Source organism: Chenopodium quinoa, unplaced genomic scaffold (genome assembly GCF_001683475.1).
Source record: "Chenopodium quinoa cultivar QQ74 unplaced genomic scaffold, ASM168347v1, whole genome shotgun sequence".
NCBI classification, from domain to species: domain Eukaryota; kingdom Viridiplantae; phylum Streptophyta; class Magnoliopsida; order Caryophyllales; family Amaranthaceae; genus Chenopodium; species Chenopodium quinoa.
The window spans coordinates 905,785-930,091 of NW_018743518.1; the positions used below are offsets into that span (position 1 = coordinate 905,785).

Sequence of the window (24,307 nt, forward strand, 5' to 3'; positions counted from 1 at the left end):
ATACGCTCCAGTTATCCATCGGCCAACAAGGGATCTTCAGCCGATCCTCAATCCACTCCCGTTTGCCCAATGGGGACTGGATATACTGGGACCATTTCCAGAGGTTGTGTACCAGAAAAAATGGCTGATAGTTGGTGTCGACTACTTCAGTAAATGGATCGAGGCCGAAGCAGCCTCGAACATTACAGAGCAAACTGTCAGAAAATTTATCTGGCAGAATATCATCACTCGATTTGGCATCCCGAGAGTATTTGTCTTCGATCATGGGAGGCAATTTGATAACTTACCGCTGAAGCGGTATACAGATCAGTTCGGCATCAAACTGGCATATTCAGCGGTATGCCACCCGCAAAGTAACGGACAAGCCGAAGCTGCAAATAAACAGATCTTAAATGCCCTCAAGAAGAGGGTGGAAGATCAAAAGTCCAAGTGGCTGGAGGAGCTCCCTGGAACCCTTTGGTCCCTTCGGACAACTAAAAAAGAGGCAACGGGCCACTCACCTTTTGAACTGGTGTATGGTGCCGAAGCCGTCCTTCCAGTGGAAATTGGCTCTGAGAGCCTTCGAGTGCACCACTTCTCGGCTGAGAATGAGCGACTGATGAGGGAATCTCTCGATTTCCTCGACGAAGTAAGAGACTCAGCCCGAGACAGAATGGCCGCCTATAAGCAGAGAATCAGCAAATTTTATAACCGAAGGGTCCATGCAAGGCCTCTCAAAATTGGAGACCTTGTCCTTCGGAATGCTGCTGCAGTTCAGAAAGGCCGAATCCATGGGAAACTCTCAGCTGCATGGGAAGGACCTTATGAGATCTATGATGAGCTTCAGCCAGGGACATACCGACTTCGGCAGTTGGATGGAACTGAGTTGAAAAATCACTGGAACGCTGATGTACTGAAAAAATATCATGTGTAAACCCTTCGGGGCAGAACAATCTTTGTAAGTACATTTTGAACTAATGAAAGGCCTTGGAGCCGCCATTTATATAAATGTTTACAACTTTTTATCCTTTTAAAGTTTTCTCGGTTCTATGTACTCTTTAAGGGTTTTTTATTCAGCCTCGTCTGAAACCTTCGCCTTCGGGTAACTGGGTTTCAGATTGCTGACAAAACTCGTCTTTTTAAAGAACACTGGTCTTTCAGCTGAAGTCAAACTTCAGTAAGACTTATTCTCCAAAGACATGAGTCCATGGACAATTCTGGGATATTGCCTTAACTGAGCCTTGTATCCCAGAGAGCCATTATCCGAAACATTGCCTTAAGTTGGCCCTGTGTTTTGGGTATCCATTTTTCAAAGATAGACAGAAAATCAAGGATAACAGCAACAGTTGAAAATTTTTTAATCAGCCTCGTCTGAAACCTTCGTCTTCGGGTAATTGGGTTTCAGATTGCTGACAAAACTCGTCTTTTTAAAGAACATTGGTCTTTCAGCTGAATTCCAACTTCAGTAAGACTTGTTCTCCAAAGACATGAGTCCATGGACAATTCTGGGATATTGCCTTAACTGAGCCTTGTATCCCAGAAAGCCATTATCCGAAACATTGCCTTCAGTTGGCCCTGTGTTTCGGATATGCATCTTTCAGCTGAAGTAGAACTTCAGTAAGATTTGTTCTCCAAAGTCATGAGTCCATGGACAATTCTGGGATATTGCCTTAACTGAGCCTTGTATCCCAGAAAGCTAATATCCGAAGCATTGCCTTCAGTTGGCCCTGTGTTTCGGGTATCCATTTTTCAGCTGAAGTCAATCTTCAGTAAGACTTGTATTCCAGAAGCACTGCCTTCAGTAGGCCCTGTGTTTCGGATTCCCATTTTAAAGAAGTGAAGAAATTGTTTATTCAGCTGAAGCCATACTTCAATTTCTGGGAGGGCAAGAAGCACAATCAGTGCAAGTTTATGTTCAACAGAATGAAAGAAACTGTAAAGCATTCAAAAACAAAGCAGCTGAAGAAAAGAGCATCAAATTAATAATTCATGCTCAGAAATTGAGCTACAAGTTCAATTAAACTGTATCGGCAGCCGCCCACAAGCGGAAAATAACAGCTGCCGAAATACGTACATAAGCAAAAAAAATAAACTGTTGTACGACAAGGCAAGCTGAAGCAAAAAACAAGGCAAAAAATTCAGAAAGCGGCAAGTCTAAAGTTAAGCGCATGATGAACCGCAAGATTCTGAAGACGACTGCCCGAGTTCCTATGCTTCAGCCCGAGGATCAGACTGATCAGCGTTGTTGAGCCCCATGGTGGCCTCAGCCCCAGCAGCAGAAGAAGCAGGCTTTGCACTCTGCCGAGCCTCCCTTTCCCTCTGTTCAGCCTCTAACTCCATTCTCTCAGCTTCCTCTTCGGCTTCCTCAGCCTTAAGAATTTCAGCTTCGACTGGAGTTGCATACTTCATATGAGGGTCTTCGGGATTCTGGACCCATTCAGCACATTTGGACCAGTCCAGCTTCGGCTCAGCATGAAGGCAGACTCTTCGGCATACTCTGAACCCGTTTCTGAAACCCATTTCATATTCTTCCTGGGTATAGACACGGACTTTGAGTAGAGCCTCAGCATCAGCCAGCTTCTTCTGGGTCTCCTCCAAGTCTTCCTTGGATTTCTTCAGCTCATCGGCGAGCTCGGAGGAGGAACCTTTCAGCTCATTCAGCTCCTGCTGAACTTGGGAAGCCTTTGTCTGAGCCTGGGCCACTTCAACTTTTTTGGCCATCAGTTGATCCTCAGCCTCATGGAGTTTAGCTCTCTGAGCTTCAGCAGCAGCAGCAGCCTCTAAGAGTTGGACATCCCTGGCCTGGAGCAGCTCTTCAGCAGCCATTCGGCTGGCTTCAAGAGCTTCTATTCGTTGCTGCACTTCAGCTTGTGCAGCAGCTCCTTCCTGAATACGGCTCTCAACGGCAGCCTTGAACTTGGAGACGTCCACTCCCATGTGCTCCTGGAGGAATTTTTCCCCTTCCATCAGTGGGGGAAAAACTTCCTTCTCCATAGCGTCGCAGAAGGTTTTGAGGGCTTCAGCAGCTTTTTTCTCGTACTCCTCACCCTTCTGCTGCTGCTTGCTTCAGCTTAGCAAGCTTTAATTCCTCTTCAGCTACCTTCTTTTCGTGCTCAGCAGCGTCTACCCTATCTTGTAGGGTATCTATCAGCTCTACAGTGAGAGTCTGATTGTGCACAAACTGAAAACAGGAGCACAAGTTAAAAAAATAATAAAGGTAAATAAAAATAGAGCTGAATTTTAGAGGAAATAAAGGCAAGGAAAATCACCTGCATCATCAGCAGTTGGTTAGACTTGGCTGGGTCAGGAACTGATCTGCTGGATTCGCCCATCCCAGCAGTGGCCTTCAGCGACCAGATTCTTGCCCTATCTACTTCGGACATGCCAGCAAAATCGCCGAAGTAGGCTGCAGCTCCTTCTCGGTTCTGACCCCATATGAGGTCCCAGATGTGATCTGGGATTGGAATTCGGGGGGCCGAGAAACCCATTTCTCCAGATTGCAGAGTCTGGAAGGAGGGAAAGGATGACGATGGAGCTTGTTTAGCTTTGGATGGCTCAGCATCATCCTTCTCAGAGGAGTCAATTACTATGACCTCCTCTTCTTCAAGGGTGAGGACGAAAGCCTCAACCTCTCTTGCGATGTCCGCCGTGAAATCCTCAGCACTGGGCATCACGGCATCCTTATTCTTGTGCTCAGCAGCACTCTCCTGAATTTCTTCTTGGACCCCTCCCTTTGATTCAGGAGTTTTTTTATCCACCTCCATCTCAGAAGGTGGCGGAGGGGTCTTTTGAGGTGATTGAGGTTGTGGCCGGGGAACCCTCGGCGATCCATTGCCTTCCTCGGGTTCCCTTATTTCAACGCCGATGGTCATCGGCCTCCGCTGAAAGTCATGCGGCCCGATGATGGCCATCCTTCGGCGCCTTTTTCTGAAGGGGCTGCTCGTCCATATCTGAGTCTGAAGACTCTTCTTGTATTTGGTCTTCGGGACGAACAGGGGCTTTCCCTTCTCTGTGTCTGTTACTCTCTTCAGACTGTAAAAGACAGGGGGGAGGAGGAATGTGAGTACAAAAAAAAAAAAAAAAAAAAAAAAGAGAAGAAGACAAAGTTAAGTCCGAAAGCTCACCGAGGTCTTCAGCAAAGCCTCGTCTTCTTCAGCTGCCCTAGCTGCAGCTTCTTCTTCAGCAGCTCTGGAGGACCCTTCTCCTCCTTCGCAAGCTTCGAGAACCCGTGCAACCTCTTCGGCTGTACGGGCAGCTTCAGCTTCTTCGTCCAGCAGCTGAAACCAGGGGTCTCTCTTCTTCCACCAAGGCTTCTGCCTCTGATACAGAGCAACAACCTCAATTTGGAAGTGGGAAGAGTCTAGATGAACTTCCCTATGCCTCGGTTCAGTGATAGACGGGGCCCGTTCAGTTACAACTCGTTCTCGGTTGACACCAAGACGAGCGTAATGCCAACGTTGGTCTCGTCCCGCTCTGAAAAAGAAAAGGGGAAAGGTCAGTTCAGATAGGTTGGCACAGCATAAAAAAGCGAAATGAGAGAAGAAAAAGAGATAATTAAAAAGCCTCGGCCCCAGCCGAAGAAGCTTACCATCCTTAAACTTTCGGCTGAGGCCAACAGCTGCTAGCATGTTCTCTTGGAAAACATAATGCGTATCGGGGAGCCAAGTCTCCGGGATATGCTGCATTCGGCCGCTGCCCCCCCGGTTCGGCAGCTTGCCGAAGATATGTTGTTGATCAAGGTTCGGATCCGGCCCGTTATCTGCGGGGGGACCTAGACTTCCCATGTCGGGATCAGGCTCAGCAAGGTACCGGGGAGCGCTGAAGATGCAAGGGTGGCCCGGATCTGTGGGTGCCCTAACCCAAATCCATTGACCTCTCCAGTCCTTGTCTGAAGAGTCGTTCGGCCACATGGTTAGGTACTGGGGCCGGGACTCAATCCGGTACCACCCACAACCATGGCTTCCGTGCCCACTTTGAATATTTGGCACTAGCCGATGAAGCTTTTTGAAGCAGTGCAGGTTCGGCACATACTTGAAGAACTTGCAGACCCATAAGTATGTCATCACCCTTCGGATGCTGGTGGGCGTTAACTGGCATAGGGAGATATTGTAATGGATCAGCAAGTCTCGGACGAATACGTCCAAAGGGAACCTCAGCCCGTACTGAAGCTGTCTTGTGTACACCCCCACATACCCCGGGGGTGGACGATGGATTCTATCGGATGCCGCGGGCATTCGGCACCAATACCCATCAGCTTCAAAAATGTCGTAATGCAACTCAATTTGCTCGGCAAACCGATATTGTTCGGCATTCTCCACCCACCATGAGTAGGGGCGGTTCTTTATCATGGCCGAAGCTACTTCGGCATTCTCCCACTCTGAAAACCCGGGGAGGATATCCCAAAGGACAGCGGGAACTTCATCGTCCCGTCCAGAAGCGCTCGGCCCCTCCGTTCTCTGAGGAGGAGCCGAGGAAATTGGAGTCGCCCTAATCCCTTCAGCAGGGTCAGACTCTGGCCTTTGTCCATTCCAGGTCCCAATCCTGTTCCTAGGATCGGGAATTGGCCTTGCTCTTCTTGGAGCACGGGCTCTACCTCTAACTCCTCTTGCCATTGATTATTTCGAAGAAAAAAGTCGAAAAAAAAGGGAAGGAGTTCGAATTCGAAGAAAAATAAACTGAAATCAAAGGAATTTACCTTAATCTGAAGCGAAAGTTGCCGATTTACGAGTTCGTAGTGGCAAGTCTCAGTTTCTAAGCTTAATGCTCGGGGAATTTGCGAAGTTTTGATGCGGGTTCTTGGTTTCTCTCGAGAATTCTGGGTTTGTGTTGGTGAATAAGTGAGGAGAGATGACGTGCCTCTGTTTATATCTCCAGGAATGGGATACGGGGAGTCCGCGTTTCAATTTCTCTTAAAATACCCCACTAAGTAACCGTTAAACACATGATCTTGTGATTAAACTGCCCATTATCCGTCCAACTTCCACAATCATCCGCCTTAACCGTTGTTATCTCATTAATTACGGTTTAAATTCAAATTTTTGGATTAATTAAATCATTTAATTCCCTCCTTTTCTGAATTAAATCAAACCCGACCCGTCATCCTTCCAAATCGGGTCTGGGGGGCAAGTTGTTTGGGTCCAATTTAGTCCAATTGGGCCTAGGCATTAAATGATCCAATTAAAAGCCCAAGGTCAAGGTTCAACTCTCCAATTGTGCTAAAGTCAAAGGTCAGCCCTCAAAGCAAGCCAATTGGGCTAAGGCCCAACTTCTCCATGTATGAAGAGGTATAAAAGCCATCAATATTCATACATTCAGTAGATTGATTCATTCATAGATTCATACATTCTCATATATTCAAGCAAAGCCTCAAGCAACTAATTCTCTTGCATAGTGTTCTCTTTCTACACATTTTACTGACTTTAGCATCGGAGGGGCCTTCCTCGGCAACACCCCCGAGGCTAGTTTACGTGTGTTTACTGTGCAGGAAACCTTCGGCCCAACATAACTTGGACCGAATCCAGTCTTCTCCGTTTCAGCGGACCTTCGGCAAGGTCCCATTGTTTTCACCCGAAACAGATTACATTAGATTTTTTTCCTGAATGAGTTTCGTTTATCATAAAAGATTGGATAAATCATAAATGGGATCTTCTGTTGTCATTAACTTTGTCAACAGGAAGTTCAATTCAATTATAGTGGACTATTGATACTTTAGTTAAAGTAGTTCTTATATTCTTCTACATGTATTTCAAGAACAAAATAGAGCAGCTAAAAGAGTAGCGAAATAGCAAATCATCTTATTATTGAATCTATAGTCATCAACTATATTTTCGTCTGGAGGACCTGTAAGAGATTCCGACCCGGTAAAATCCTTTTCCTTACCAACAAAAAAAAAACTATATATATGTCTCTCAACATTATTCCATCGTTATGAAACACTCCACTAATATCTTTTACGTAGTACCTTCTAAAGAAAAAAAATACTTTCTAGTAAATTTTGCCTCAATTTTCCTCACTTATTTTATTTAATAGTCAATGTATTATAAAGGTCGGTACAAAGACTTAGATAATCCACACTATCACTTTTGGTACACTTTTTGACAAATTAACACCTTTAGGGAACATTTACGAACGTGTTTTTGTCTAAGAAAGTCAATCCACCGTCAAAGTTCAAAAATATGCTGAAAAATTTCACACAGTATATTAGTACAAAATGATGATTACCTTTGAAAAATATATCCCCAACAAATTTGGAAGACAAGAAAATTGGAAGACAAAGACAAATAATTTGGTCAAAGACAATTGGAATCTTTAGAAGATTTGTTCTTAATATCATAGAATTTCAAACCTAAATTGTTTAAATTTTCTTACAATGTACCCTACAATTTAAGGTCGCTTATTCTCTTCTTAACAACTGGCTGACAACTAAACATCAACCAAGAAACCATTAATTTAAGGCCACTTAATAATTAATTGTGCATGGCTGTATTATCTGTATATTTTTTATTTTAATTGTAGTTCATGTATCCTATTATTATCGAGTTGTCTTCATGATTTTGATAATAATTTAGTGATTAGATTCTAATTTTGTACGTGTTGTTGTCATTTTATAGATCAAATAAATCTCATGAATCTGATGAAATCTTCATAGAATCACAGCATCTTCTAACAATCATGTATGCATCATAATACTTAACCCTATTTGTATTTATAAATAGTAAATCAACTAAAATAATCGAGAAGGGAAGTAGGATCGGAGCAATTAGCTAATGGCTACCTCTTTGAATTACGACGTATATACGTGAGGCTCGAATTCAACTCTCAACTAGCTCATTCTTAAGGATTTTCCCTTATCCCCTTGACTCTTAGGGGCCTAAGCTAAGGTGACCCTTCACATGCTCAAGAAGACAACTAAAAGTTTCCTCCTATTACATCTATCTTGATCGTCTTTTGAATTACATAAAATGTCCGATCCTTCTCTACTCTCTAATTAAGAGTACAGCACAATATCTTAAATATTGATGTACATATATATTGTGAAATTTCACACATGCATCGTGTAGTGAGTGTATAAATCCAAAAATATAATTTCAATGTATCTCTGATCTAATTAAAATGGATATTGCTACACAAAGGCATGTAATAATCCTTAGACCACGAATAAGATGTTAAAAGTTGAAATGTTAATTACTCATATGATGGTATTGGTTAGCCATTGTGGCACACCTATATATAGTGTCTTGAATAAGTCCATTCTTATCCTATGACTCCAATTTCTGTTTCTAATAACAAAACCCTTTAAAGCTTTATCACCTTGTCAAAAAAATGTAATTTAATTGATTAGCACTCAATTTTATGCTACATCATGGATACATACTACAAAGAATTTCCAATGCATATGATGATATATACCTATTTTGAAATGGAGTTGCCTCATAAGAAGCAAGGTCGATAAAAGCTTGTAGTATATATATATAGTACGTTTATATCTTTTGATTCCTGCATACTCCATAACAAATTTTGGAGATAATTTTAGATGTATACGTTAATATATATGTATGATGGGCCACCCATGACATTATACAAGTTCGTTGTAGAGAACATTTACTTTTAACTTCATATGCGATGATTTTTTATTTACATATATGCATGGGTCGGGATGACTTTAATTCATAAATAGAGTGGTATATACTCAATCATGATATGATAGTAATTTTTAGTTAGTCGTACGACTTACCCAACACATCCATCCTATACTAGAATTGGTAGCTGCTCAATATATTTATAATTTACTAGCTTTTTTGACGGAATAAAACATATGGGAAGAGCCAATCAAATCTACAAAGACATCGTAATCTTAAGTTCACCTATAATATAAGCTATAAAAAAAAAATCTATATTATAAGTTATGAAATTTGAGACTTCACTATTTAAATATTTTGGAGAGATATAGCAATATGGACGTCTAAGATTATGTCACCATGATTTATGTTTATTCTTCTTAATAATTTAAGCATATATATAAACACTGATGTATATACTTATAATAACAATATATATAATGTGGACATGAAGGCCGCAACTTACGATAATAATGCTACACATTGATAACTACTAATGTTAGTTAATTATTAATTTTATCACTTTGAGTAAGATTGATTAGTATTAATAACAATTCCAAACGTGTCTATATATATACGGAAATTTCACCATATACCACTGAGTTTAAGCATAATTCACCGTATACCACCAAAAACTTTCTAATACACCATATACCACTCAGTTATTGTATATTAACACAAAATTCCCTTTTTGCTAACTGTCGTTAGTCTGCCGTTTGGGGGACTTTACCATTATGCCCTTATACATCTAACTGGCGCCATTGATAGGGTTGACTCCCCCAAACATAATTTTTCTAGTTTGAAAAAATTGACCCCCCATTTCCCCTTTCCATTGAAGCTTCTCTCTGTTCTTCTCCATTAAAATCGAACCCCAAAATCAATCAAAAAGCTTCAAACTTTCATCGATCCAAGGTCGACGTTGCCAGTATGTTTTCAATTTGGGGCTTGTGATTGGAAAAAGAACGAACTTGGTGAAGTTTGAGAGAGAGGAAGTTGTTCTTGACTGAATTTCGGTCGTAATTCGCACCTGGGCTCGATCAAGCTTTCTAAAGGTAAAATTATCCTTTTCAATTTGTTTTTCGAGGCCTGATTTTTCTGTTTATTGCGAAATTGAGTTAGGGTTAGGGTTTGTTCGACATTGATTATGTGAGTGTGGTTGTTATGTTATTATGTGCGAATGATGTGTTGCATGCGATTTATAAGTAAGTTTGTTGTTAAGAATGATGTGTTTTGTATGATGTGTTGGTGTGTGTTGTTAATTTTTGTTGTGTATTATTCATGAATAGGATGAGTGCACTTTGGCTGTTAGTTCGTTCGCCAGGTGGTACTTTTGATGTTAGGGTAGATGATACTGATAAGACAAATTTGATGGAGTTATTTGAGTATATGTTTGAGGATTCAGTGAAGCAGAATGTTTTCCTCACTAAGTACTTCTCTTTGTTTGTGAGTAAACCTAGAACTAATCGTAAGCTGGAGTTAGTGGATGATGGGGAAATGTTGAAAATGTGGGAGTGGAATGAAGGGAAGGATGAAATTGAAGTGTTCATAGAAGAGACACAAAACCCATCTGTTGTCTTTCAGTCTGCAGAAGCTAGTTGGGCTAGAACTGTGAAGAATAGGGCTGACCAAATTAGGCAGAAGGAGGAAGAGAGAAGGAAAATTGCAGAGGCTAAAGAAGTTGAGGAGGAGCTTAATGCTCAAGTACCATATACTGTTGTTGTAGAGGTCCCTGTTGTGAATGCAGAAGATGATGTGCTTGAATATGTGAGGGTATTCCACACTACAACAGCTAATGAGTCATTTCCAGGAGATTCTCAGCCTCAACCTTCACAAAATGAACCATGTCAACCCTCAAATGAAAAAAGTAAGACACCATCACCACCCAAAAAAAATCCTAGAAGGAAAAAAGTAACTCCAAGGAAGAAAAAAACCCAACCTTCACAATCTACTCAACCAACTCAGCCTCCATCTCCACCAATGTTTCTCAAGAGCACCCTTCTCCACCAACAACACCAACACACCATGCTTCCCCCCCACCCAGGCAACCTACACCACCACCCCCACCCAGGAAACCTACACCACCACCCCCACCCAGGCAACCTACACCACCCCCACCCCCACCACCACCTCAACCAAATACAGCTGCATCAAGGCAACCAACCCAAACTAGGGGTGCTTTTAGTTCTGCAGCAAAGCCCAAAGAACAAACAAGGGTTAAACCAGCTGAATGGAGGGTGCCTAGAAGCACAGCAAAGAAGTATGGTGTTGAGGTTGGGAAAAACAAAAGAGGAGGGAGGGAAATCAATACTAGGAGCAAAAAACCTATGCATGTTCAAGAAACTGACAGTGAGTCTGATCCATGGCCATTTGATGATAGTGATGATGATGACTATGAATTTTCTGAAGATGAGGGTGATATGGAGATGGACTTGAACCTTGATGATGACTACATTATGGAAGAGGATGACCTAGCTGATAACATACCAGAGAAGACATTTGAAGATTACCTAGATGGATCTCATGCTCTGGACAAGATGTACAAAAGTGGCAAGGTTTGGGCTAACTTACCATTTGGGTCAATTCAGCTAGAACCTTGGTTAATCTTTGAAAACAAAACACAATTTCATGAGGTATTCAGAGATTTTTGCATACAAGAAGGCTTTGCAGTGTCAGTTGACTATGCTGATAATTACAGATATACAGCTAGGTGTCTGATCAGTGACTGCAATTGGAGGATTCATGCAGCAGTTCTTGTTGATAAGGTGAGCTAGGCTATTAAGAAGCTAGAAGGTGAACATAGTACTTGTGGGAGGCTGGAAGAGAACCCCATGATCTCTTCAGCATGGCTCTGTAGACAGTTGAGGCAAGACTTAGAGGCAAACCCAGAGACTCCAGTTGAATCATTACAAAGAATGTGCCTGGAAAGGTTTAGGATCCAAGTGAAGCTCAGATTGTTTTATAAAGTGAAGTGTTTAGCCAGGGAGCAAATTCATGGTGGTTTTGCAGAGTCTTATGCAATTTTACCAAAATATGCAGAGATGATTAAAGCCACAAATCCTGGCTCATATGCTCTGATCACTTGGACTGACAATGGGGTTAATGGTACCAAATTCAAGGCATGTTTCTTCTCTTTTGCAGCTTAGGTGAAAGGGTTCTTGAGTGGTTGCAGACCCATTATAGGGATAGATGGTGCACATCTAAGTGGGTATTACAAAGGAATTATGCTCACTGCAGTAGGCATTGATGGTAACAATGAAATTTTTGTAATAGCTTATGGATTGGTGGATACAGAGAGCATAGACAGCTGGTCTTATTTCTTCAGAAACCTAAGACACTTATTTGCCCAGAATGGTTGCCAGAAGGAAGATTGGACTTTTATAAGTGACAGGATGAGGGTTAGTGTCTTGATTTTTTTTGTAATTCAACTTTGCTTCTCTTATGTGAATGACCACTAACCAAGTGTTTAATCTTCCCTGAAGGGTGTTGAACCAGCCCTTTTTGAAGTGTTCCCAAGGGCAACAAGGAGAGTCTGCTGTTAGCATCTGTACTCAAATTGCAAGACTGCTGGATGGAGTGGGACAGAGTTCCATAAGCTATTTTGGATTGCAGCCAATGCCTATAATGAGTATGTGTATGACAAAGCAATATCAAAGATAAAGAAGTATGATGCAGCAGCATTTGAGTACCTGACAAATATTGAAGAGCAGTGGACTAGGCACAAGTTTGACAGAGTTGTTTGTTGTGATCATAACACAACAAACTTTGTTGAGTCATTCAACTCAGTTACAAAGGACAACAGAGACATGCCTGTGTTCACTTTACTGGAAGGTATTAACTGACACTTTATTTCATGAGTTCAGTTGGTACTTTATTTCTTGTTCTGATATCTGTGAATTTGTTTGTGCTGTATTTTTTTTTTTTTTGTTTTTTTTTTCAAAAACTAAACCAGCTGTCAGGAATTGGTGCATAAAAAGAATAGGTTCCAGGTTTGACAAAGCAATTGACATGGACCCTAATGAGCTGACAGAACATGCTAAAGAGGTTTTGGAGACAAGAAGTGAAGAGTCAAGGTTGTGCCATGTAACAGCAGCTGGTGGGAGAGAGTTTGAAGTCAGGGATGGCCATGTCAAGTTCCCTGTCACACTCCAGACTATGACATGTGGGTGTGGGAAATGGCAGGGATCAGGGATACCATGCAGGCATGGTCTTAGGGTCATCTACAGCCAGAGACTACAGCCAACAGATTTTGTGTCACCATACTACAAGGGGGCTGCGTATAAGATGACTTATGGAGACCATATCCACCCTATGGCTGATCCTACTCATTGGCCTGCATTTGATGTACCTGAAATTTTACCACCAACTGTCAAAAGAACTGCAGGCAGACCAGCTAAGCAGAGAAGAAGAGCCCCTCATGAAGCAAGGAAAGGAAAGAGGCACAAGAACAACAAATGCAGTGTTTGCAAGGAATTAGGACACAATGCCTTAACCTGTAAGGCAAGGAAGGAAGCAGCAAAAAAGGCACAAGATGCAGCAACCTCTTCACAGCAAGCCAAAGGAAGGGAGAGGAAGAGAAAGGCTGACAGTCAGTAACCTTGAAGCTGCCATGCATGATGTGTCAACTTTGTTTGAGGATAATTTTTAAAAAATTTTGTTAAGTTTCTGGTTTTTTGCTCAACAAACTGTTAAGTACTTGGTTGTTTTTTAGGGATTACTATTTGACCTTAAGTGTTAATGCACAATTATGTGGCCATAATTTTTGGAATGATAATGCACTTTGATTACAATAATCATTTCAAGGCTACATATAACTAATGCACTTTGTTTACATTAATCATTTCAAGGCTACAAATACAATTAACAAAAACATAAGTACTCCTATTTTTATTGCTAGATCAACTATCTTTTGCTGCCTTACTACTCTTCGCTTGAGGTCCTTCAACTCTTGCTTCAACAACCTCTCATCTCCATAGTATTGGGTGTCTATCCCTCCCCTACTTTGATTTTCATAACCCGATTGGACATTTTGCTCGACATTGCCCTTGCACCATCTAAATGTGTCACACACATCACACTTATAGTACAATCGTTGCGGATTTTTTGCCGATTCAGAACTCCGTATTGCAAACTTCCTACCACAAGAACACGCTTTGTTAGGCACTCTTACAAATCCGGACGACGATGATTTCGAGTGTGTGGAAATCTTTGCAAATGTGTTTAGAAGAGTGACCTGAAACACGAATCCCTCACGCCCAGCTTTTATATAGACAAAGTAGCCGTTATCAATGTGCAACGGCTATTTTTTTTTCAAAAAAAGTTACCGTTTTAAAAAAGTGGTATACTGTGAATTAACCTTAAACTACATGGTATATGGTGAAATTACTTATATATTAATGGTATATGGTGAATTAGTAAAGTCCCCCAAACGGCAGACTAACGGCAGTTAGCAAAAAGGGCATTTTGTGTTAATATACAATAACTGAGTGGTATATGGTGTATTAGAAAGTTTTTGGTGGTATACGGTGAATTATGCTTAAACTCAGTGGTATATGGTGAAATTTCCGATATATATATTTAATTATATATTTTACATTATAATATTATGTCTCCCAAATTTTACACTATTGAATAAAAAAAAAAGAAAAGAGGCTAGGAAATTTACTTAATCACCTCTAAAACAACAATTACATAACAATAACAACACCCAAAATAAACTATGGGTTAAAAAAAACATAAAATTATGTCTAAAAAATAAAGCTCAAGATCATTTCTAAAAACAAGTGGGTAATTAACTTGTAACATGATTTACCAAAAAAACCATGCAAAAAATTTGTCTTGGAAAAAAACCCTCCTGCAAATTGAATGAACCTCGGAGCAAACAGACGGTTGATGTTAAGGGTGGATCAGAGAAATGATGGTCTGGTGGACTATCTGATGACGACGTGTAAAGTGCGCGAATTTGTACATGGCTAGTGACAGATTCTGGAAAAGAGCTAGCTAAACTGTTCATATGAAACATCAATTGAGAGTAGAGTGTAAATGTCTGACAAGATCTTTTGCTGTCAAACTGTAATCAGATTCCATCTGCACAAAAGTTACAGGAAGATAAACATTTCATGTCAGATACATGTATACTCAGAATATTTATGTATCAGAAATTTTTGATCAAAAGTTATAGCAAAATATTATTAAAGGCTAATAATTTAGTTAGGGAAGAAGGAATTAATTACCTGAGCAGTAATTGTTACAGCAAGAGCCGAGCCTCCGAAAGCTAATGAACTGCTGCTGATAACAGCTAGATTGAGTTTCTCAAACTGAGAAATGAGTTTTTCAAACATTCCTTTCTTTTGTTCACAGTGAACTGTAATAAGAACATCTTTATCTGAGAATCGAACTTCGATTTCGGGTAATGAACCTTCACAACAGGAACCTGCAGCATCAGTAACTGCTGATTTTGCTGATAATTGATCATCAGTAGTATTTTCTTCTGCAGAAACATAAGATCTTTTCACAAAAACAGCTGATTCTACTGATTTCTTTTTCGCTTCCTCCTCGAGTTTCTTCACTTTCTCTTGCATTTGTTTCACATACTTGATTGCATCTCCGAGTACTGAAGCCTTATCCATCTGTAGAAAGGTCAATCACAGGTGTAAGATAGGTTTCGCGATTGCAGTATTAAGTCAGGAATTCATGACAAAATCATGCGCTTACCTTTTTAAGGCCAGGAATAACAGCAGACAAAGCAATGAATCTTTGGCTAAGTTTTTCTCGACGTTTCCTCTCAGCAATAATATGATCCATAGCTTGTGACGGCACGCTTCCAACCTTGAAATTTTTCCTATCAACAATGTTGTGCGACAGCGGAAGCAAAGGTCGAAAACAAACAAGAAAACAATAAAGAAATTCAATGCAAACAATAAGAACAACACCAAGAATTTACGTGGTTCACTATCGATGTGATAGCTACGTCCACGGGCACCGAGATCGAATGATTTCACTATAAACTGCAAAGATTACAAAGATGATTCTTGTATTTCTCAAGAACGGCTCTCACTCTATCTCTCTTAACCCTAATACTGATATTAGGGAGGTTTTATATTAATCCCTAATTAAAAGATACTTGGGCAAAAAGATAATAAAATAAGATAACCTAAAACCGCAAAATCCGCGTTCCGTATTTTTCCTTCTCCGCCCGGTCAGACCGGGCAAGGTCTGCCCGATCGGGCGCGAGAAGAAAACTCCATACGAATGCTTCAACGTATCCAACCCCCACCGCCCGGTCAGACCGGGCAAGGTCTGCCCGATCGAGCGAAGGCTCGCCCGGTCGGGCGAAGGCTCGCCCGGTCGGGCGCGAGAGCAGCTTCTTCAACGAATTTGCCAGGCACCTCTTCTTCTTCCGCCCGGTCAGACCGGGCAATGTCCGCCCGATCGGGCGGACAAAGCTACGAAGTACGAGTCACCTAATATACTTATCAACAATCTCCACCTTGACGAGAACTCGTAGTCAGCAAACGACCCCATCAAGACATAGTGAAAAAACATCTCAAGCCAAACCCGATGCAGGACTCATGCATAAGCCATACATCCCGATAAGTCTTCAACCAAGACCCATCACATACTCGTCTCCAAGTATAACAACTCATAATGCTCCACCTGCATCACAAGCCCCGGGCAAGCTCCACCTTAATGCCAACACACCTACACCAGGAGCTCCCCAACTTCGCCCCTCAGGGCCTACTACATCACGTAGTAATCAATATTTAGCAAGTCTAAGCAATGTTTAAACTTGCTAAACGGAACAGGCTTAGTGAAGAAATCAGCCGGGTTGTCAGCAGTCCCAATCTTCTTCACCTTAATCCTCTTGTCAGTACGTAAGAAATGATACCTGACATCAATGTGCTTCGTCCGATCATGGTGTACTTGATCTTTAGCTAAGCAAATCGCACTTAGACTATCACAATACACTGTAGCAAAATCCTGTGCAATACCCAGTTCACCTACTAGGCCTTTGAGCCAAATAGACTCCTTAGCTGCAGAAGTTAGAGCCATATACTCAGCTTCAGTAGTTGACAACGTAACTGATGACTGCAATGTAGACTTCCAACTAACCACAGAACCACCCAAAGTGAACACATAACCAGTCACAGACCTCCTGGTATCCACATCAGCTGCATAATCAGAATCACTGTACCCAGTGACCAAGCATTCCTTACCATTCCCGTACACAAGACCAATATCAGCTGTCCCTCTCAGGTAGCGAAAAATCCTTTTCACCCCTTGCCAGTGTTCCCTCCCAGGTCGAGCCATAAACCTGCTTACAACACTAACAGCATGCGCAATATCCGGCCTAGTACAGACCATAGCATACATCAAACAACCAACCGCGTTTGCATATGGAACTCTAGACATATAAGACAACTCCTCCTCTGATTGAGGTGACATAGACAAAGACAACTTACAACTAACAGTAGTTGGCGTACTTATAGGCTTCGATTTTTCCATCCCAAAACGAGACAGAATCTTTTCAATGTAGCTTTTCTGAGTCAAGAAAAGCTTACCTCTAGCCCGATCCCTGTAGATCTCCATACCCAAAATCTTCCTAGCTGCACCCAAGTCTTTCATGTCAAACTCCGAGTTAAGCATCTCCTTTAATCTAGCAATATCAGATTTATTCTTTGTGGCAACCAACATGTCATCAACATATAACAAAAGATAAATCATGGAACCATTATCCAGCTTACTATGATACACACAGCAATCATATGAATTCCTGTCAAAACCTTGTGAAACCATAAAAGAATCAAACCTTTTGTACCACTGTCGGGGGGATTGCTTAAGTCCATACAATGACTTTAGCAATCTGCAGGCATAGTGTTCCTTTCCAGGAACTTCGAATCCTTCGGGCTGCTTCATCAGAATCTCCTCCTCCAAATCGCCATGAAGGAAAGCCGTTTTAACATCCAACTGCTCCAGCTCAAGATCAAAATGTGCTACAATTGACAATAACACACGGATAGAAGTATGTCGAACCACAGGTGAGAATATCTCAACAAAATCAACCCCTTCTACCTGACTGAACCCCTTAGCAACTAGCCTAGCCTTAAAACGTATTTGCTCAGTTTCCGACAACCCTTCTTTCTTCTTGTAAATCCATTTACAACCCACAAGCTTCCTCCCTTCCGGTACCTTTACCAGTTCCCACACTCTGTTCTTGTAAAGAGACTGCATCTCTTCACCCATTGCGGCAAGCCATTGCGCAGACTCACTACAACTAATTGCTTGTTTATATGTGGCAGGTTCAAATGACTCTACATCATCAGCTACACTCAATGCATAACCTGTCATCGCATCAACACAGTAATTTCTTCCCTCCATCTCTTCAATCAATCTAACAGGCTTCTTGATAACTCGTTTAGGCATCTCAAGAATGGTGTCAGGTTGACTAGATGACCCCTGATTAGATTGCTCCACCTCATCCCCAGAGTTAGAATGAGTAGGAGTAATCTCAGGTTCAGGAGTACCCGGCACTGGAACATCAGCATCATCATCAATATATTGTACCCGAGGTAAATCAGCAATGGTAGACTGATGTACCTCAAGTACCCCATCTGTCTGTAATAAATTGTCTCCTTCCCTTCTCAAATCTGAAATCTCTGCATTTTTAATTGAATACATGGTGTTTTCATCGAAAGTAACATCCCTACTAAGAATGACCCGACCCTCCGAAGGTGAAAAAATTCTAAACCCCTTCACACCATCCCCGTACCCAACAAAACACCCCTTCTTGGCTCGTGGATCCAGCTTACCCTCAATAACATGATAATAAGCAACACAACCAAAAATCTTCAAATTCGAAAAATTAGGCAACTTACCACTCCAGATCTCAAACGGAATTTTGGAATCAATTCCAGAATGAGGACCCCTATTAATGACATAACAAGCTGTTAACACAGCTTCACTCCAGTACCTCCTCCCAAGCCCTGCATTAGAGAGCATGCATCGAACTCTCTCTAGCAGTGTCTGATTAACCCGTTCTGCTACACCGTTCTGCTGTGGTGTCTTCCTGACAGTATGATGCCGACCTATACCCTCATCTGCACAGAACTGATTAAACTCGTCTTTGCAAAACTCTAGCCCATTGTCCGTTCGTAGCTTCTTGATCTTCCTTCCTTGTCGATTTTCCACCAAAGCTTTCCATTGCTTGAAAACTTTGAAGGCCTCATCCTTTGACTTAAGCAACCTAAGCCATGTGTATCGGGACTTGTCATCAACAAATGACACAAAATAGTGGTAACCTCCCATACCTTCAACTCTAGATGGACCCCAGCAATCTGAATGGATGTAATCGAGCACTGCATCAGTAATGTGAGCACCCTTGCTGAACTTTGACCTGTGTTTCTTACCAAACACACAATGCTCACAAAATTCAAGGTTGGCAACCTTGACCCCGGATAGAAGACCCCTCTTGGACAATAGCTGCATCCCCTTCTCCCCCATATGACCAAGCCTCATGTGCCAAATCTTAGTCATCTCCTGGTGAGATACAGATGCGCAAACCGCAGAACTAGGCAGTGTAACACCCTCAAAAACATAGAGGGTGTTCCTTTTGATACCCTTAAGTACCAACTCAGAACCTCTGAAAATACACAACTCCCCATCTGAAAACACACCATTGTACCCCAAGTCATCCAGGGTACCCAATGAAATCAGATTCTTTCCTAAAGCAGGAACATGCCGTACATTAGTCAAAGTTAACCTCCGCCCATCAACAGTCCTCAACCTCATGGAACCAATACCTGTGACCTTACATGGAGCATTGTTACCGACTATAACCATACCCCCATTGCGAGGTTCATATGTATCAAACCAATCTCGACGTGGACACATATGGAACGAACACCCCGAATCTAGAACCCAGTTATCAGATAAATCATCAGACCTAGCAGAACTGACTAATGCTAAATCTTCCTCTGAATTATAGCTCTCATTCGGTTTCTCTTCAACTACAGCAGCCTGGGACTTGTTTTTCCTCACCGGACAATTATTCCTAAAGTGACCCGGTTCTTTACAGTAATAACATGTTTTAGTAGTAGTTTTACTAGATCCATCCTTGCCGTTTCCAGCACCCGACCCAGCATTGTTCCCCTTGTTAAACCCCTTATTCTTTTTAGACTTTCCGGACTTAACAAATAACCCACTACCATTATCCCCATTATCACTCGTAGCTTTCATTCTGAGTTCCCTAGTATGAAGTGCTGCCTTCACTTCTTCTAAGGTTATAGAATCCTTACCAACAACAAAAGACTCTACAAAATTCTCAAAGCTAGACGGTAGAGATACAAGTAAAATCAACGCAGCATCCTCATCATCAATTTTAACATCTAAATTACGTAAATCAAGCAAAATAGAGTTAAGTTTTTCTAGATGTTCCCGTAAGGAAGTACCTGACTGCATCCGGAGGCTAAACAACCGCTGTTTCAGTAATAATTTGTTGGTCAACGACTTAGTCATATACAATGACTCCAGCTTCAGCCACAATCCAGCCGCCGTTTCCTGATCAGCCACCTCCGTGATGATTTGATCATCAAGACTAAGTAATATGGTAGAGTGTGCCTTCTCTTCCATAACTTCTAACTGCGAGTCAGTCGGTCCGTCTCCTGACTCCGAAGTAGTACTCTTTGGAGCCAACGGACGCCATATCTGCTGTTGTTTTAACAGAGCCTTCATCTTAATTTGCCATAGCCCGAAACTATTTTTCCCGGTAAACTTCTCAATTCTTATTGTTGAATCTCCTGCCATTGTTATCTTCAAGAAACTATCCAAGGATTGAACCTGAGCTCTTGATACCAATTGTTGTGCGACAGCGGAAGCAAAGGTCGAAAACAAACAAGAAAACAATAAAGAAATTCAATGCAAACAATAAGAACAACACCAAGAATTTACGTGGTTCACTATCGATGTGATAGCTACGTCCACGGGCACCGAGATCGAATGATTTCACTATAAACTGCAAAGATTACAAAGATGATTCTTGTATTTCTCAAGAACGGCTCTCACTCTATCTCTCTTAACCCTAATACTGATATTAGGGAGGTTTTATATTAATCCCTAATTAAAAGATACTTGGGCAAAAAGATAATAAAATAAGATAACCTAAAACCGCAAAATCCGCGTTCCGTATTTTTCCTTCTCCGCCCGGTCAGACCGGGCAAGGTCTGCCCGATCGGGCGCGAGAAGAAAACTCCATACGAATGCTTCAACGTATCCAACCCCCACCGCCCGGTCAGACCGGGCAAGGTCTGCCCGATCGGGCGAAGGCTCGCCCGGTCGGGCGAAGGCTCGCCCGGTCGGGCGCGAGAGCAGCTTCTTCAACGAATTTGCCAGGCACCTCTTCTTCTTCCGCCCGGTCAGACCGGGCAATGTCCGCCCGATCGGGCGGACAAAGCTACGAAGTACGAGTCACCTAATATACTTATCAACAAACAACTTGATGAGGCCGGGACTCGAAAATGCAACTTTGTTTGTCAAGTTTAGAAGCTTGATTAACAATCATTTCATGATGAAAAGAGAAGTTATTAACATTATTATTCGAGATGGCTTCTTCTTTGGGTGTAATAAGGCTTGAAGTTTGGCTAATAGAAGAGTTGGAAGAATTCGAAAAAGACAACATGGTTGAATTGGAGTCATGTTGATCTTGTGAATACAATACATGATTCATTTGATGATCATAAGAGTCCCAATTGTTTGTCTTGGCCTTTTTCATGGGATTTTCGACGATGGTTGCTTGATGCAGATCAGTTTGTGGTGATCTCTTGCAGCTAATTAGGCCTTGATTCGATTCGACTTGATAAAAAATATTATCACCATAGGAAGGTAGTAGAGATGATCCTAATAGCTCGTCGAGTAAGTTGACTTGTAGTTGATTATGGAAATAGTTAAGATCATTGTTCAACGTTCCCTGCAAAAATTGTATGTAACAAAATTAATAATCATATACTAATAGCAACTAGAGATGTATATTGTATGACATATGTATGAATATTAATCATGAAGTGGAAGCGAAGGGTGGTAACTCGTACACCCTTAGCTTCCATGTTCAACACCCATAATAAGGCCAGATCGTCTGTGGTGTATTTAGCGATTATTTTTATTTTGAAACCATAAAAAAGAAAAATGAACATTTATTTCAGGATGGTCAAGTTGAGTACATATATACAGTAATTAACATTCGAACAAAATGATTATTTTTAAAACGCCGATAATATGATAGGCAAAAATAAATGTACTACTAGAGAAATAAAAATTTAAACAAGAAAAATGGATTTATAATTACCAGATCAGGAGAGCCAGAAAACATTGAGACCTCCATAATATTTGCGCTTAATTCTTAACTAAAAATGGCCAAGAAATGAAGAGAGAGAAAGAGAAAGAACTAGACAAAGAAGTGAGCTGCTAAAATTGTGATATGATTGCAAATATTGTTGGGATTTTTATGGACTCTTTAGTTGAAATGTGAACTGGGTTTTATGCTATTGAATTGGTGAGAGTTTAATCATAAATTATGGAGGTTATATTAATATAATAATGTTACTAATATTTTATTAAATTAAATATACAAGTGTAGGTCCCACTTTGAAGGATCAGATCCAAATTAATAAAGTTATTAACACTCTAATTGGTTAAAAGAGGTTCATATGATTAATGTGTGTATATAAAGTTGAACTTTAAATACTATTTTATACCAGCTAGATGTTGAAATACACACAAATATACAATTAATTATACAAGTACTTATTATTTTCAGGGTTGGTTGATGATAAGAGCATCTCTAATAGTAAGCTAATTCTCAAATAAGCTTGTCATGCCACATAAGATTTTAAGCTAATTTTGTGTAGCTATTTTGTGCCCCAATGGTTAGCTAATGGCTTGCTATTCAAATGAGCTTAACTTTCTAAATTATATTTAAAAGTTTAATTATATTAGTATATTAATCTCTAAAATTTTAGAAACTTTTTTCTCTAGCAAATTAGTCGGCGTATTTTTTAGCTCCAATGGTGAAGCTAATAGCTAGAGACTTTTGGAAATTGCAAGCAAGTCCCTAGCTACGACCATTGAAGTTGCTCTAATGTTTGTAATTATGAGATGTGGTAATTAATAATTAATAATTAATAATTATTAACGTAATTAGTAAGTAATACAGTCATTACGCGCTGATCATACATAGTTGAAACGCGCATTAATATATCTACTTCATAACCAAGAGAGTAGTGCGACTGTGTGTGAATGCTCAATTGCTAAACAACATGAGTTTATTATGCTTCTCAAGTATACTAATTAAATATTGATTATTTCTCTGTGTTATGGTGAGCCATAATAGTGTGTTGGTGCCGTTATGTCATCATTTATGTGAAGCTATTAAGCATGAGTTACTTCAATTGATCATCGTATCTATATCGAACACAGAGTATGATAGTACGTACACTATAGAAGTCGAATCCTTAGATACTCCGTATATTGTTACTTGAGTTTTTTTTTTTTTTTTTTTTTTTTTTTTTTTTTTTTTTTACTTTACGTTTTGGACTAACTTTTTTTTCAATTATGTTACTTTTATGATTTTTTCATCTTGATTGTTTGAATATTCTTTAGAGTAAATTTTTCTCCGTATTGAGTTTCATAAAATCTTTATTTTGAAAATATAATTCATACTCTATATAGTACTCGTATCCCCCATTTTTAACTACAATAGTATTACATACATATGATGTTGTGTTTGTATCCAACTAGGCCATTTTCATGCTCATCATTGTACAACTTGGATCAGGTATGGCATCATGCATATAGTACGTTTAACTAAGATAAAGATAATGTGTCAAGCAGGCGTGATAACATGTAGTGTCTTTAACTTTTACAAACAATAATAATAATTGTTATTATTATGATTAGCTCGTGTGCATACTATATTAGGAAGTACGCAAAGCTATCACATTATATTAAAACACAACTACAGAGTCCTTATATAGTTACATATATGCCTTTCACGTACTCCTTCAATCCTAGACATCCTTGATTGAATTATGATATTGGAAGAAGATATACTCCGTACTAAAACCGAAACTATTTTATTAAATATTGGTAAATCATATTATACCTTTTCACCAAAAAAAACTTTAGTACATGAAAATGGAACCTAAAAATAAGAAGAATCGTCTAAAAGTATAACAAACCATAAAAACGAGTATTAAGAGCAAGTCTTCCAATAATAGGCCGGCAGATACGTCAATTGTAGCAACAAATAAAGTCACTCTTTTTTGCCTTTTTTGTTGGATAATGTGGTTAGAACCTCGGTGTTGACTTTGAATTCTCATATCAACAGACAATCGATTTTTTTAATTTTTTTATCTTACTTCCCCCCCCCCCTATTTTCCTTTCCTAAAAATTGTAAGAAAATAAGTGGGAGTTGTTGGAGGAACTGAGGAAGAAGTTCTCCATCCAAGAAAGGTTAAGTAAGGATATTACTTGGAATTTATCTTAACTTATTTTGTCAAATTAACTTAATGAGATTCAGATTACGTTCTTATTTGCAATTTGAGTATCATTGTTTATTTGAAAAGAACTGCATTTTTTATTGGTAATTAATGAAAAAGAAAGTAGATTCAGAAGACACATTAGAAGAATATGATGTGTGCTAAAAAATATTTCAGTATTGATAA

The 24,307-nt window shown here is 40.3% G+C and overlaps 1 protein-coding gene across 1 annotated transcript; it reads right to left on the reverse strand.

Annotated features, from left to right (window-relative positions):
* Positions 1-13,994: 13,994 nt before the first annotated feature.
* On the reverse strand, positions 13,995-22,085 carry LOC110739941 (transcription factor bHLH18-like). Its single transcript, XM_021920417.1, has 5 exons — positions 21,931-22,085; positions 21,089-21,555; positions 15,309-15,444; positions 14,828-15,223; positions 13,995-14,681 (listed from the first exon to the last, which is right to left on the reverse strand). The coding sequence occupies exons 1-5, from the start codon at positions 21,964-21,966 to the stop codon at positions 14,616-14,618; spliced, it is 1,101 nt and encodes a 366-aa protein (XP_021776109.1). The 5' UTR covers positions 21,967-22,085; the 3' UTR covers positions 13,995-14,615.
* Between the last annotated feature and the right edge of the window lie 2,222 nt (positions 22,086-24,307).

What these genes read in the sequence shown, in the direction of transcription:
- LOC110739941 (XM_021920417.1), bottom strand. Translation starts at nt 21,966, where the DNA reads ATGGAGGTCTCAATGTTTTCTGGCTCTCCTGATCTG. An exon ending in TTTCTGGCTCTCCTGATCTG is followed by an intron (nt 21,556 to 21,930) that starts GTAATTATAAAT and finishes CAATTTTTGCAG; the next exon opens with GGAACGTTGAACAATGATCT. An exon ending in CTGTAACAATTACTGCTCAG is followed by an intron (nt 14,682 to 14,827) that starts GTAATTAATTCC and finishes ACTTTTGTGCAG; the next exon opens with ATGGAATCTGATTACAGTTT.